Source organism: Arachis hypogaea, chromosome 18 (assembly GCF_003086295.3).
Source record: "Arachis hypogaea cultivar Tifrunner chromosome 18, arahy.Tifrunner.gnm2.J5K5, whole genome shotgun sequence".
Lineage (NCBI taxonomy): Eukaryota > Viridiplantae > Streptophyta > Magnoliopsida > Fabales > Fabaceae > Arachis > Arachis hypogaea.
This window is the reverse complement of record NC_092053.1, coordinates 58,399,207-58,414,549: the sequence shown is the minus strand read 5'-3', so window position 1 is coordinate 58,414,549 and position 15,343 is coordinate 58,399,207. Positions and strand designations below refer to the sequence as shown.

The window sequence follows — 15,343 nt, the reverse complement described above, 5'->3', positions numbered from 1 at the left end:
GTTGGCATAAAAATTGTATCAACTCCCTTTCTTAATAAATGCATGTCAGAACCAAAAGAGAGCAAGATGCAGAAAAAAGATCGACAACAGTGAGGTGAGGAATATTTATAAGTGGAGCAGTTATTTAATTTACTCACAATTGCAGTAGTTATTTAGGAATATTTATAAGTGGAGCAGTTATTTAATTTACTCACAATTGCAGTAGTTATTTAACTCTTTCGTGGGTTAGTGACTTTTTTTTTTAATTAAAAATCTAAAAATGTATTGTTACTATTTTGTCCATAAATTTGATTTATAAAATGAATTATTTGAGGGTAAATAGTGTCTATAAAAATTGGACACCAAACTCTGGTATTGGCTTTATATATTGGTATATATATATATGGTGATATAAAGTACGAAAATGAAGAAACAATGATGTAATTATAAAAATGTATTTTGAGACACATCTCGAATGCTGAGGGGGTAATCATAAAATGGGAGTATCTCAGATGCCGTGATCCCGTTATGTGATAGGGTGACGGCGAGTCACATCTTAGGTGGACCCGTGATATGCATAAGTGCTTATATCAAATACTCAACATCTGCTAAAAAAATGATGGGGTCTCAACACTTGAGATAAGAGCAATTCCGTCATTTCTCTCTCAGCGTCCGAGATGTAGTTAAAAACTCATGGTACAAATGAAACTGGTCCTAATTATTGGATTGTTAAAAGCTCATGGGTCGCTGAATGGGACGAGAAAAAAAAGCATATGTGATGGTCTTGATTATGTGAAATCGTCATTGATGCTTCGTATCTCACTGTGTGCCTATTTTCGGTGGATTCAAGTTTTTCTAAGAAATATTTTGAGGATATTTTTTAAAATTTTTATTTATAATAAATAAATTAAAATTAATTTCTTTTATAAAAAAATACGATTTTTTTATAAATAATGAATAGGTATATTTTTATTGAAATAAATTAAATAAATTAAAATTATAAAAATATTTCATTTAAAATTTAGATGATTCTGGTTGAAATTAATAATTTAATTTAATTCAATTAAAACAAATATACTTGTATTATTGTACTAGTTATTTATGAGTACTATAAAATTAATATGAAAAATAGACAGTTTTATCTCAAGTGACATAATTTAAAACTACGTAATTTAAAATTGTCCATTTAAACCATAGCAATCAAGTCATGTAATTTAAAACTGTCATCCAATTATTTTTCTAAAAACCATATCATTTTAAATGACGTATTTAAATGGACAATTTTAAATTACGTGATTTGAGTTAAAATGGCTCATTAAAACTGTTTATCTCTCATATTAATTGAAACGTTACAATTAAAATGATTATATCTCGGAGCCCTCATCCAAAACAATTGCATTTATCTAAGATGTTTAGTATCCAATATCAACGCATGTTCTTATTACGGTGCATCCAAAATATGACTGGCAATCACTCTATCTCTATCACATAATATCCGAGATATACTCATTTTTTAAAAACCCCCTAGCATCCGAAATATGAGCGAGTATAATTTTTGTAATTACTTCACTGTTTATTTATTTTCGTAAATATTATATTTATTTAATTTAAATAAAAAAATCCATGAATTTTAGGAGAACATTACTAAAAAAAAGAAATAAAGAAAGAAAAGCTAGCAAAATAGTAAAATGAATTCGTGAATAAATGTGATGAACCCAGATAATTGTCAATTTACTAGCATCAGAGACAGTCAAATACAAAGGGCCTGTTTCTCTTTCAGCCCAACGTTCCTTCCTAATCCTATCAGTCATTATTTATTTTTAGAGTAAAGTGACAATTAGTGGTGTGTTTGGCAAATACGTTGGTGAAGAAAGAAGTGCGTTTGAACTTCTTGAAAGTTTCACTTTTATGTTTGGCAATTTTTTTCTTTCTAAACGCAGAAATGATTCTGCTTCTGAACCCACGTTGAGAAGAAGCTAAAATTTGTAGCTTCTGCGTTTCACTTTCATGGTTGCTAATTACCTTTAGAAAATTAGGTGAGAAAATTTCTTCCTTTTTACCAATCTTACCCTTCGTTTTCTTCTATAAAAAGGATACCAATAACTATAAGCTTCACAGTAGTTCTCTCTAGTTCTTTCTACTTTTTCATAGTTCTTCCTTTCATTTTTTTTCAATCAAAATCGTTCAGATTTGTTTCAATCACTAGTAAATTGAATATTTTAATTTTTTATTATTTTTAGTATTCATTTTCATATTTTAATTTTTAGTGTTACGATTTTTTATGTTATGTTTTTATATAAGTTTTTTTTATCATTTCTTATACTATTTTTTATATGTATATTTTTTATGAATTTTTTTTATTTTTGTTTGACTTTGTTTATATGATTTTTTATTTATTTTATTATATTTATTTTATACATATGATAAATATTGTTGATTTTTTTGTTGTGCTATAATTTTTAGGTATTTTATTAAATTTTATGATTTTTTTATTATTTTTTGTTCATATGAATTCTTTTTTTCTATCTTTTATTACATTGTATTTATGTTGTATATGAAATTTTTTTATTTTTTATTTATATTATTCATATGAATTTTATTTAGTTTTTATTGTATTTTTTTATTCATATGATATATATTATTAGTTTTATGAAATTTTTATTATTTTTTATCTGTATGATTTTTTTTCTATTCTTTGATGTACTCTATCTTTATTTTATATTAATTTTTTATTTTTTATTTTGACTTTGTAAAATTTGTAATTGTAATTATTATTTACTATGTTTATTATCAAAATTTTGTATAATATAAACTATGATTCTATAAAAAAAGACAAAATAAATAAAAAAATTAATTATAAATAACAATAGAGCCATAAATAGTGAAAATTTATAGTCCAAAATAATACTAAATTAAAGAGTACCGGTAATATTAGAAAAATTATAGAATATTTTTTTTTAATATTATAAAATTTATAATATTCTCTTTCATATTTTTTTATTGTATTTATTTATTTATATAATAAATATTTTTTATATTATTTTTGTTAGGTTCTGTTTTTGCATGTATATAAAAAAAATTTAAATTGATGTCTCTTTTAGTAATTTTTTTATCTAAAAGTGATTTTGAGTAGTATAATCCAAACAACATTTATTTTGCTATAATCAATTTTGATACAAATATTGCCAAACATAAATCACGTTAACCCAAACTTACTTTTCATCAAAATCAATTTTATGCAAACTCACGTTTGCAAACTGAAATCCAAACACACACTAGGTTTCTGAAGATTTCAACTTGGGACTAATTTAGTAGTTAGAGAAAAAAAGTACCAATTTAATTATCTAGAATAGCAAATGGTGGACACATAATGTTCTTTTATCAATTCATCAACTAATATATATACTGTTAATTACTCTGACGTGTTTATTTATGAAAGATAGTCGTATAAATAATAACTTTTAGAGTAAAATTTCACTTGTTTTGATAGAAATTATGATAAATAGAGAATAGTTGATAATTGATATATGAAAACTCAAAAGATAATAAATATTTTACTATTAAAAATTACATTATTTTCTTGCTCATGTGATAGTAATGAGATATGCACTACTATAAATAACAAAATACATATATAAACTCATCGCTTCGCATTATCTGGATTTAAAGAATTAATCTAAAAATCGAAATAAAATCAAGATATCATATTTTGGTAGTAGAATTATAACAACTGAGATATTGGATAAAAAAAACGAATCTGATTATAAGTTGTAAAGCAATAAGAATATACAGATAAAAATGAAGGGTGAAAGAAAGAAAAAAGATATATCAATGATATAGAATTCGAATATGTAAAGGTCTTATGGCTATGAGCAGTGGCCTCTGAGATGGATTATGTGATTGTAATCTGCATTGTTCTCCGTCGTAGGGGCTGTTGCAGTCCCTCGCCTAGGTTTGGATGTAAGGGCTGTGGCAGTCTCCCGCTTAATAAACCCCATTTTTAGGGTTTATCTTGTGCTTAATTTAGGGAATTTTATCACCTTTTTTCACATTTATCCAAGGAAATAGCATGGTTTCATGATTGTCTCCTAATTTGTGCTTAAGTGTAAAAACACACTTTTTGAACCTTTTATGTGTTAATTTTGATTCACCTTTGATTTTCATTTCATATCGCATTATTAACTAATAAAAGGATATACATATTCACTATTTATTATCTTAGAGGACCTAATTAATATATTTTTTTTCTTTAAAGATTAAGGGTGTGTTTGGGAAACTCGTTGGAAGAGAAGAAACACGGTTAGACTTATTGAAAGCTTCAACTTTTGGTTTGGCAATTTTTTTTTTCATGAACGCAGAAGTGATTTTGCTACCAAAACCAACGTTTACAAGAAGCAACTATGTTTAGCTTCTGCGTTTTCCTAACGAGCTTTTAGCAATGAATACTAACCATTTATTTATCTTTTACCAACTTTATCCTTCATGTATGTTATTATATTATTTATAAAATTCTTGTTATTTCTATTTATATGAGCTCTATTTTTCTATTATTTATTATTTTTATTTTTTTCAACTGTTTATTTGATATTATACACTTTTATAATTGTGATTTTTGTGTATTATGTTTGTTATTATCTTTTTATAATATGATTTATTAATTCTATTAGGTAAAGTAAATTAAACAAAAAATTAACTATAAATAATAATAATAATAATAAATTATAGCATACTAAAAAAGAGTACTAAAAATACTAAAAATATACTATATAAAAAGATCATAAAAAATTTTCAAATTTGTTTTAATTACTATAAAATAAATATTTAATTTTTTTTATTATTTTTAGTACTCTCTGTTATAATTGTAATTCTCATATACTATGTTTTAGTGTAATTTTTTATAACATAGATTATGATTCTATTAAAAAAATAAATTAAATAAAAATTAATCATAGATAATAATAAAATCATAAACGTTGAATTCCAAATTAATATTAAGAATAAGATTATTGAGAGTACTAGAATAAGAGTACGATGTAAAAAAAATATTAAAGTAACATTCTTAGTTAATACTTAAAAAAAATATAACATATTTGATTAAATATTCTTTTATATATATATATATATATCTAAAATTTATATTGTTTTATTTTTATTTAAAAATATATTTTATCTACTTTTATATGTTATTTTTATTTTAGTAAGTAAATATTAATTTTATTATAAAATTAATTAATAAAATCTATTTAAATATCTAAATTAGAATGATATGATAATATAAAAAAATTATTTAAGTTGAGGTCTATTTTAGTAATTTTTTATCTAAAAGTGATTTTGAATGGTATAAGCTAAACAACATTTATTTTACTATAATCAATTTTGATACAAAAATTACCAAACATAAATCACTTTAACACAAACTTATTTTTTATCAAAATCAAGTTTGCAAAATCAATTTTATGCAAACTCCCGTCTACAAACTATAATCCAAACACAAACTAACTAATCTAAGGTCAGCATCTTCGAGAATCTAACCGGTCACTTACTCACTTTACTCTTTATTTTAAAATTATTATTAGTTATTAATTAATGAAAATTTAGTAACCCAAAAAGAAAAAGAAAAAAAAAAAAAAAAACGAACAGAAACGAAGACGGCGTTCTCTTGGCACATGCTTGCAGCTATGGCTGATGCTGCAGCTGCAGAGTGTTGTGGTACGCAATATTCATGCGTCACAGCGAGCAACACCCTCTCATGGATCAACGCCATCGTCGATTTCATCGCCCCTTTCAACTCTTTAATTAATGCCCACGTCGTCAATTTCTTCACGGTGCAGTCACCACTAACAGTTTCTTTCGAGAAAGGGAAAAGAAATAATTTTTTTTTTTCAAAATCAGGGCTAACTTGGTATGGTTAAATTTCAGGATAGGCTGTGGGAGAATGTTGACAAGGAATGGATGGATTGTCTCCGCAGAGAACCTGTTCAGAATCTTCTTTTGATACCATCTGGAGTGGTGCAGGTTATTTTTTTGGTTACATACTTACATTCCTCATTTATTTTGATTTTTTTAAAATTGAATTTTCTATTTTTAGCTGGGGTTTAGGGTTCAAGTTGTAGGATAAATAGATAATTGCACTAGAATAATTGAATGGGAGTTATGCGGCATTTTTTGCTTTTGGTGGAGTTATCCCTTTGGATTTGAAGGCTTAATATCCTAGCTTATAATGCAGGTAAATAGGCGTTAAGGAATCCCTTTTTTTTTGGTCTTTAGATATCCTTTGATGCATTGAGGAAGCAAGGGTGCTTTTTTGGATTTTATTTTTTTATTTATAATAGAAAAAAAATCCGTGCTTTTTTTTTTAGTGGTAGGTGTTTTTGATTCAACAGATTTTGCCAGCTTTAAGGTTAACTTAACTTTGCTCAGCTGAGTTAGGCCATGGGATCTAAATATCTAGTGTGATATGTAAGCTAGGGTTGAGTGACAACCAAGTGCCGCTCTGCGGTGGTCGAAAATGCTTGAATTGCTGCTGGTTCTGTAGATTTCTTTCTGTAGTGTGGTAGATGTTCAGCTCGTGAGATTTTGGCATTGTTTTATATGATTTTCATAGATACTTAATTGTGCCGCGGTGGTCATGCTCTGTTGGGAGTGTGTGTGCGTGATTCATACAAAAGAGCACAGTAAATGTAGAAGATAGGTCTATTGAATTGGGAATTCCTTCACACCTTCACAATATATCAAGAATCCTAGGTGATACCAAAGTGGATTTCTCTCCGCTGGGGGACACCCTCTAAAATGCCGTCACAAAATACTCCTAATTAACTCTGTCCCTCTGTTTTTTACAAGCGTTTCCTCTACTCTTTTGGTCTTCCCTAACCATTTTTACCACCCAACTAAGTCAATTGAGTTGTCCTATTCTGGCCCTTTCCTCTCTTCTTGCTATATACTTGCTCAAATTATTCCTATTTCCTACCAGAGTCTCTGTGCGTTTTTATTCTTGATGGCAAGTTCATCTTGTGTGTGCGCGCTTTACTTTAGCCTCTGGTTTCCAGGTCTTTATGATGTTTCTTGATTCCAGTCCTAGAACTCTAGAAGGATTCATGGAGTGGTGATTTTTCTGTCTGAGTTCTTTCTGAATGATAACATCCTTTTGTGCTTTCTTCCTTTTGGAATCCTTCTTGTGTTTACCCTTGGAAAAAAGTCTACCTCCTTGCTTGCCAAATTTGAATAAATTCCTTCTAATCCTATTTGGAAAGCTCAGGTTTTTATATGCTAAATTAAGTCTGTAATTTCTGCCACCATTTTACTTAATTGTATGTTTAGTTGTTGTTATTTATGCATTTTGTGTTTTATAATTCTTATAGTGGTTGTCATTTATTGTCATCTTTCTTTATTTTATTTAGTTTTGTGTGCCAATGTTCTGCTTGTTTACCAATATTCCTCTCTAATGAAAAAATTTTCTGGCAGGACCACTGGCCAGCTTCTTTGAAGCAATTTATCCTAAAGTTAAGGGCTTTAGCACTTTGTCAAGAACAAGTAGATGTAAACACAGTATGTTCACCTTTACCCTTTCTGAACAAGGTTTATACATTCTATTTCGTTATTGCTTACTAATAATTAATATCACATGCAACAAAATCCAAGGATGGCATTTGAATTAACTTTTTGCTTGGACTCTTGGGTAGTTTTTACTGTGAAATAATCTCTGTTGGGGTAGTTCCATATTGATTATGTTTTTGTCCCTTTATTTATGAGCTGATAGAAACTTGGTAACAAGTAGCATTAATCTTTCAGGTGTTTTGGTTATATCAATCCTAAGTCATGTTGATTATCTTTTGATATTTTTGTTTGTTCATTGGATTTAGTAACACCAGATTTAGGCCTTTAGGGAATGTTGGTTTGTTTTCAGTTTCAATTTTATGTTCATTAGTTCTCACTGATATGCTGAAAATAATGCTATGTTTAAATTATGTATTTCTTTTCCATTATTTTTTTGAAGGAAATAGATAAAAATAAAATAATAAATCGTGTTTTCTCTATTTCCTTTAAAAAATGCTTAAAACAGGAAACTAGATCAAAACAAGCTAGCAATTTTGTAATTAATAATGAAGATATCAACTTAAAATAAAAATAGAAGACAAAGCAAACAGCTCTTGTTGTGCTCCATGGCAATTTGTTTAAGTTCAAAATACTCTTGGAAAGTTTTTTCAGAACATAATAAGAAAAGTCACTTGAAGAATTAATATACTTTCTGTGTCCAAGCCGAATGGCTGCTTGAAGGATTTTGAATTCGCAGTTTTAAATGTTTTATACTTGCAGGCATTACCTGGTCTGTATATTACTTCACTTAACACTGTTCTTGCTCAAGGCATGAACGTGAAGAAAAAACATGAAGTAAGTCAACGTTTATCATGCTCTTGTATTGCTTTCTTTATTCCGCAAGTTGTTCCCCTGAACCAAAGGCTTTAATAAGAAAGTTTTGAATGTACATTTCACTTTCATTTTCAGCAAAAGATTTATTGGCTTAAAATGTATCAGGTAAATAGAGTTTAATTTGTGCAGGTAGAAATACTTTCGGCTGTTGTAAGCACAGTCGCCAATAATGTTAGAGCTGATGCTGTTATTGATGTTGGTGCTGGTCAGGTGTGGCTTCATTTACTCTTGCTTACATTTTTTACATGCATGATGCTGAACGCAGGTGGGACAAGGCTTTGGGAATTCGGGTAGCACTTAGAAAAGACAGTTGAATTTAACTTCAGTGGTTTGTGCATGGGTGGATATGGTCTGTAAAAGCTTGCACAAGGTTAGGATGTTACATGGAAGTTAGTCCAATAACAAGAGATAGAGGGAGACCTGTAAAAACTAACATGAAATTGTTACTAAAGATTTTTTAGTGTAATGACCAAAATATAGGCATGATTTATGATGGGATACTTTCGCTTTGTCTAATCCACTTAGTTAATCCATCTATTGGGAAAAGGTGGTGGTGGCTGTTGATGATGATGATACTGATCCTAGGCAAGTTGAGGGACATGGTATGGTACTCTGGTTAGAACTTATCTTCTTTTGAGTCCTTAAGAGCTAGTTGCCTCAATGTTGTGCCTTCCTCTATTGATGATTGTGGTATGATAATTTACTTCTGTCATTTGCAATCCCTCGTTTTCAAAATTGCAAATCTGTGATTTACTACTTTGTTGTTTCCATTAGTTCCATCAATACCAATGAGGAAATTTTGTTTGTTTTATGCTCTATTTATAGGGTTATCTTTCACAAGTGCTTGCCTTTCAATATCAGCATCCTGTCATTGCGATTGATGCATGTTCTCATCATGGAAGTGTTACTGATGCACGTGCAGAACGAATTAAAAAGCACTATGTGTCACAGATGTTAAAATCTGGGTATGTTCTCCTTATTTACTGCAATGTTCACTTATATTTTGGGGTACCTATGAGATCCTTGAGGTTGTACAAAATGGGCAAATGTATGATAAGGAACAGAATGAAGTAAAATAAGCATGCTAGGAATTCCAACCATAACCATTGGATATCACATGACAAATACACAAGTTTAGGGGAAAAAAGTGATGTGAATATGTCAATATTTGTGTTTGGGAGGATGATTTGCATTTGACGATGTCTCAATAGGTGGTCAAAGTTGTCCATATTATTATTTTAATATCTACCGCTACTATTATCATTAATTACTGTTGTTGCTGTTGTTTTTATGAAAATTCATTTGTGTTTACTTTCTTTTTGCTCTAGATCAGGCATGTGGAGTTTGAATGTTCCAAAGACAATCACATGTCATGTATTGTCAATTGATACATTGAAAACTTTGGTTGAAGCATCTTTGCCTGTAGATGATGCTTTGCAATCCACATCAATGGGGAACCAAAACAAAGATCAAGGGAAAATATGTTGGTCCAGTAATGCAAAGAGAAAACCTTCAACTGTTCTTGCTGGGCTTCATGCCTGTGGTGACCTTTCAGTGACTATGCTGAAGTTAGTTTCGAAATTTGGATAAGTTGCTTTGTTTCTTCCTCTTACTATCCTTGAATCTCTTTTTAGATTAAACAATAATTTTCAGAAAGAAAGGTAGAGAGTACTTTACAAGGAGACAATAAAAGAAGTCAGTGAAGCAAACATTCCAATCCCTGAATAATTTTAAAATATAATCAAGAAAATCCAACCACCCAAATGATTTATAATTTCTTTAAAACTCACAACTTCGGGACTTCTGTCCAAACAAGATATCTGATAGTTGACTAATATCTGATCCATTTCAATTTTTGTCCATACATCAAAGCACCACCTTTTTTTCGCTGTGACCATTGATTTTCTCCATGTAAAGTTGAGAAGCCTGTTTTATATCATTGCCATTGTTTGTGTGTGTTACTTTTATTATATATTATATAATCTACAATTTACATTCTGCAATGTTGTAATTCATCCAAATTCTTTTTTTGTTAGGACTTTCATAGAGTGCCAAGATGTTAAAGCTGTTGTTAGTCTTGGTTGCTGTTACAATTTATTGTCTGAAGGAAGTGCTAAGGATGGTGAATCTGAATTTGGGTTTCCAATGAGTCATGCTGTAAGATCTGTGGGTTTATCACTTGCAAAAAATGCGCGTGATCTTGCTTGTCAGGTAAGTGATATTTTTGGTCCCCTCTTCACCTTTTTATATACTAGCTTACTAAAGGGAGGGTGAAACAGAGTTATGAGAAAATGACTAATGTTTTGCTAATCGTGACACCTTTCTTCAGTCAGGCTTGTAAGTTTTGATGCCATTTAAAGGCATAGAAATCTCCTAATGCTTTTCTCCTTTCACTATCTTGAACATGCAGTGCAGTTATTGAATATGGTTCAATTAGTGTTACACTACTTATTTCATTGATATGTAAGGTATTATTAGATAAAGACCATAATTATGCATAACATAGACCATTTAGCTTATTTGATTAATAACCATATTTGTGAAAAATAGTTACATACCCTAATGAGGAGGTGGCTCTGCTTTTCTTTCTGCAGCCAGGTTCTTGCACAAATTCAGTGCATGATTCAAGTAAAACAATACAAATTAAAATTTAGGAATATAATAATGCATGACTAACTGAATAAACAATGGTTTAAGCTGAGGAGTACCAAAGTGTGTTGTAGGTCATTTAGAATCATATAAGCATTGTCTTCCTAAACAGAAAATTGTGCTCCTGTCATTTTTCTGCAGGCGAATTCTATGAATTTACTATTTTCTTTATCCTTTTAAGTTTTTACTTTAAGTTCATGTGAGAAACATACCACACCAACTGCATTTTATCTTGCTAGAGTGCAGATAGATGGAGGAGCTTGGATATGCATGCTGGAATTCATAACTTTGAGTTGCATGCTTTTCGTGCTGCATTTCAAATGGTATTGAATTATCACTTAGTCTTGTCATCTAATTTATGTGTTACTTTCCGGATGTCTTTTGGATGAATGGTACACATTTCATAATATAGGAAGATCTATTGAGGAAAAGATGGTAAAATCTTTCCTTAGGCAATTTAATTTTGTCATGTATGGAGAAGTTCAGTAAAAGTCTTAAGAAGTAGATCAGATGGAAGGTGACATTAAGGCTAGATGTTGAAAGCATTTAGGAAAAAAGTAGAAACAAAATCCAGTTAAGAAGTACTATTTTGTTTTTATTGAATGGGGGCTATCTTGTGATTGAGTCTATATTTGTCAAATAGGAAGTGACAAATAATTAAAGTGAAATCGGTAACATATGGAGACAGAGTGCTTTTCTTCTTTTCCAGGACGGACTGAGTATTTTCTACACTACATATATGTATGATGTGTAATACCCATTTCTGGTCAAGAGACAAAGATATTCAATTAACGATGCATTCTTCTCTTGTACCTAGATGTGACATCTCTATGTATATTTGCGATGGCAGGTTCTTTGTAAATATTATCCAGATTTCACAATGAACACTCCTTCAATTGGCCGTAAAGGCAAGGCTCTGCGCCGGAGACATCAAAGGAGATCTGCAGAGTCCCATCTGCATCTTAAAGGAAGTACTGGTCATCTGAGGCAAGATTTTCTGCCTGTAGTTTCCACGGAATCTGAAACCGGTATTTTTATCAGTCTCTTTTGAAAGTTTATGGCTGTTATTGTTGAAAATCCATTTTTCTGTCAACTTTCCACCCAATGACTGAATAGTTGGACGAACAAGGAACTTGAGATGAAAAGAGATGGGAAGTTATGATCTCAAACTAGGGGATGAAGTAATCTTCTTGGCTACTTTATGGCTATTGGCAAGATAATGGCTATTTTAACTAGATTTCTTGAATGGATATGCACAAAAATTGGAAATCTTTGTTTTGTTTATTCTTGTCCAATTCTTGTCTTTTATCATTTTGTAGGAGACCTTTTTGTTTGTTATTATACATGTTACTCATATTTGATATTCATCTCTCTGTGAATCAAGGAAGTAGTTACAATAGTAGTTAGTAGACACTTAAAAAGTTGATAATGAGAGTATATTTGACACATTTTAAAGTACCTTGTGATTGTTTGGTGATGTGCGGTGGTGTTGGATTCACTGATGTACATGCTTAGCCTTTCTCAATGTGTTACAGACGAGATTTTGGCCCCTCCAATAGAAGTACAAGCTGGGTGTGGAGGGACTAAATCCCGCGACACATTTTTACATTTTGAGAACTTCTGCCACTCTGGATTGTCTCATCTTGGTATTAAGCTTTCAAATGATATAAACCTTAAAGGCATATGGAAGGAAGCAGAACCATTTTTGGTACGTCACTTTCAATTTCTTCCATTATTTAAAAGTTCAAATGTCTGTGGTTATAAGGTCTGTAGATCTTAGTTTTATTACTTTGTCTAGAAAGTTATTATTTCTTTTCCATGAAGGGTGCTTGGGTTTAATTTTGCAGAACGGAGGGAAGAGAAGGAATTTTATAGTGAAGTACTCTTCAGTCTTCACCCCTTTCCTTCCCACCCTTCCACTTCATAATTTTGTTCACAAACAGAGACTACATTTTTTCTTTACCTTCCAGTGGGGTTATTATTATTATTATTAATTTTGTTAATTCAATATTATAAATATTAATTTTCATTAAAAGCAGGATGCAAAAGTTATTCTTATTCATTTATTACTTGCTTAGTTTCATGACTAAATTTGCATATTCTATTTATATTGACATCGGCATCATTTAGTTTGTTTAAGCTCCAAAGTCCAAACAGGTCTTTGGGATTGTAAGCATTCAACTTTCATGTGTGAACGAGATTTGTTAGTGCCAAACAGTTGGTTGGGTTGGGTGGAGCTTTAGTTGGATTAATAGGGCATGCAGGAGATGAAATCATGAATCCAGCCCCCACATTGTTTTCCATGTTTCCAGTCGTCTAAAAAGTATGATTAATTGGATTACCTTATCATTAAAGTTGGATTTATTAGGACAATATTTATATGGAATCTATGAAATATTTGGCATGAAATAAAAATCGCATTTGGACAGACTGAATATTGTTTAGCTATTCTAAGTTGCAAATTTTTTTTTTCAAATATATAAATGCTATTTATTTTTTATATTGTGCTTTTAGAAGGATGGCATCACAATTTGATTATAAAGGAAATCATTTTTCTGCAAACTTTATAAAACTTGTTTTAACTGCTTTTCGATGTTAGCTAGTTTTACAAGAAAAGCATGAAATTTTTCATAGGCCTAGTTTGGTAAAGTTTTGACTTTTCAAAAATAGCTTATTAAAGCTAGCTTTTCAAAGATAGTTTCCAAAACTTGTAGTAACTATGTTTGATAAATAAAAATAAGTGACTTTCAATAAATACAAACTATAAAACTTGTGTTTAGTAAAATTATTTTTAACATTTAAAATGACTTTAAAAGATATAAATGTAATAAACTGCAAAAATAAATATAAATATTCATTAATATATAAGGCTATATTAGGTTTTTTAACTTAAAAAGTATAAGCTAATTTTGAAAAGTATTTCATAGGTGCTTCCAAAAGCAAAAATTTCAAAGCTAAATGCATTTTTTTTATTTACCAAAACAAAGTTAGGTTAGGTGCTTATGCTTTTAAAGTATAGGTCTCCAAAAAATTTTACCAAATCAGTTATAGTCTTCTGATTTAGTTATTTTTTATGCCATAATCCAAACATGAGAGAACTGCAAAGTACTTAATGTAGCAATTACGTGCAGGACCTTATAGGACCCTTTTGGTCACTCAGAGCTTCTCTCGGACCTCTTTTGGAAACTCTGATTCTGCTTGACAGACTACTGTTTCTTCAAGAGCAAGATAGCACAGTGGAAGCCTACTTGTTACCCATATTTGACCCAATGATATCTCCAAGAAATGTGGCCGTAATTGCAAAAAAGACTGACAAACATTTAAGATCCTCCTGTTATTGAAAGGTAAATAGCTTCTGTCTTTGTGCAATTGCTTGTTACTGAGTGTGTCTTCTGGTCCTGTTATTCAACCACAGTTATCCTTATATCCTTGTTTTGATCTATTGGCTATTGCTGCATTTCTCTTTTGCAGCTTTTATTAAAGGTAAGGAAGCATGAACGTGAAGCAAGCTTACTGACTGGCATCAAAAAGGTTTTTGAGATTTATACTGAAAATTAAAAATGTTGTACTAGTTGTTCTTTATTAGATATTTTTCATTCACTTAAACCATAGAGAGTACTAGTAGGATAAGGTTTTGTTGTTGTAAATGATATACTGTACTAGTATTGCTTCATTAACGCTTCGCTGCCGAACGGACTTGTGATTTCCGTAGAACTTCTCAACGTCAGTTAAGAGGATGAAATAGTGCCAAAATGGTACTTCCATTGCTCAATCCCATTTGCTTCCCTTGTAACACCTTTTCAGCTGGTTTATTTGTAAGAATTGTTATGTGGTTTGATTTTGAATCTTAATATATTTACATTTTATTTCTTGTATGAATAATACATTGCCATTCTTCTCAGATGTGGTTCAAGTATTATTTTATTATTCAGATTTTATTCTCATGGAATTAAATATATCCATAGAGAATGTGGAAATTGAAATGATATTTTGATTCTCTGAAATCAAATTTGTTTGGAAATAGCTTTTCAAATTTTGAACCAAACATAAAAATATGATATTTCTATCTTAAAATTTTTAGAAATTATTTATAATTCTTCCAACCACATACACCCATAAAATATACGGAATATAAATAGTAGAAATATTTACAAGCAATTAAGTGTAATAATCATTCAATACAGGCAACTATGTAATGCATAATCATGATGAGATTATTCATCGAAATGTTTGTTTTGCACACTTTATATAAAATTGTATACCGTCTCGCTTATCATTCATAATTCTT

General features: G+C 30.0%; 1 protein-coding gene across 1 annotated transcript; it reads left to right on the top strand.

Moving 5' to 3' along the window:
• Positions 1–5,567: 5,567 nt before the first annotated feature.
• LOC112771517 (uncharacterized) lies at positions 5,568–14,956 on the top strand. The gene is made up of 13 exons (XM_025816285.3): positions 5,568–5,804; positions 5,899–5,994; positions 7,441–7,524; positions 8,293–8,367; positions 8,536–8,616; positions 9,232–9,371; positions 9,735–9,974; positions 10,443–10,617; positions 11,295–11,378; positions 11,906–12,083; positions 12,591–12,763; positions 14,187–14,399; positions 14,527–14,956. Exons 1-12 carry the CDS (start codon positions 5,646–5,648, stop codon positions 14,394–14,396), a joined length of 1,695 nt encoding a protein of 564 aa, XP_025672070.1. The 5' UTR covers positions 5,568–5,645; the 3' UTR covers positions 14,397–14,399; positions 14,527–14,956.
• The last annotated feature ends 387 nt before the right edge of the window (positions 14,957–15,343 follow it).

What these genes read in the sequence shown, in the direction of transcription:
- LOC112771517 (XM_025816285.3), top strand. Translation starts at nt 5,646, where the DNA reads ATGCTTGCAGCTATGGCTGATGCTGCAGCTGCAGAGTGTTGTGGTACG. An exon ending in AACAAGTAGATGTAAACACA is followed by an intron (nt 7,525 to 8,292) that starts GTATGTTCACCT and finishes TTATACTTGCAG; the next exon opens with GCATTACCTGGTCTGTATAT. An exon ending in CGCGTGATCTTGCTTGTCAG is followed by an intron (nt 10,618 to 11,294) that starts GTAAGTGATATT and finishes TTATCTTGCTAG; the next exon opens with AGTGCAGATAGATGGAGGAG.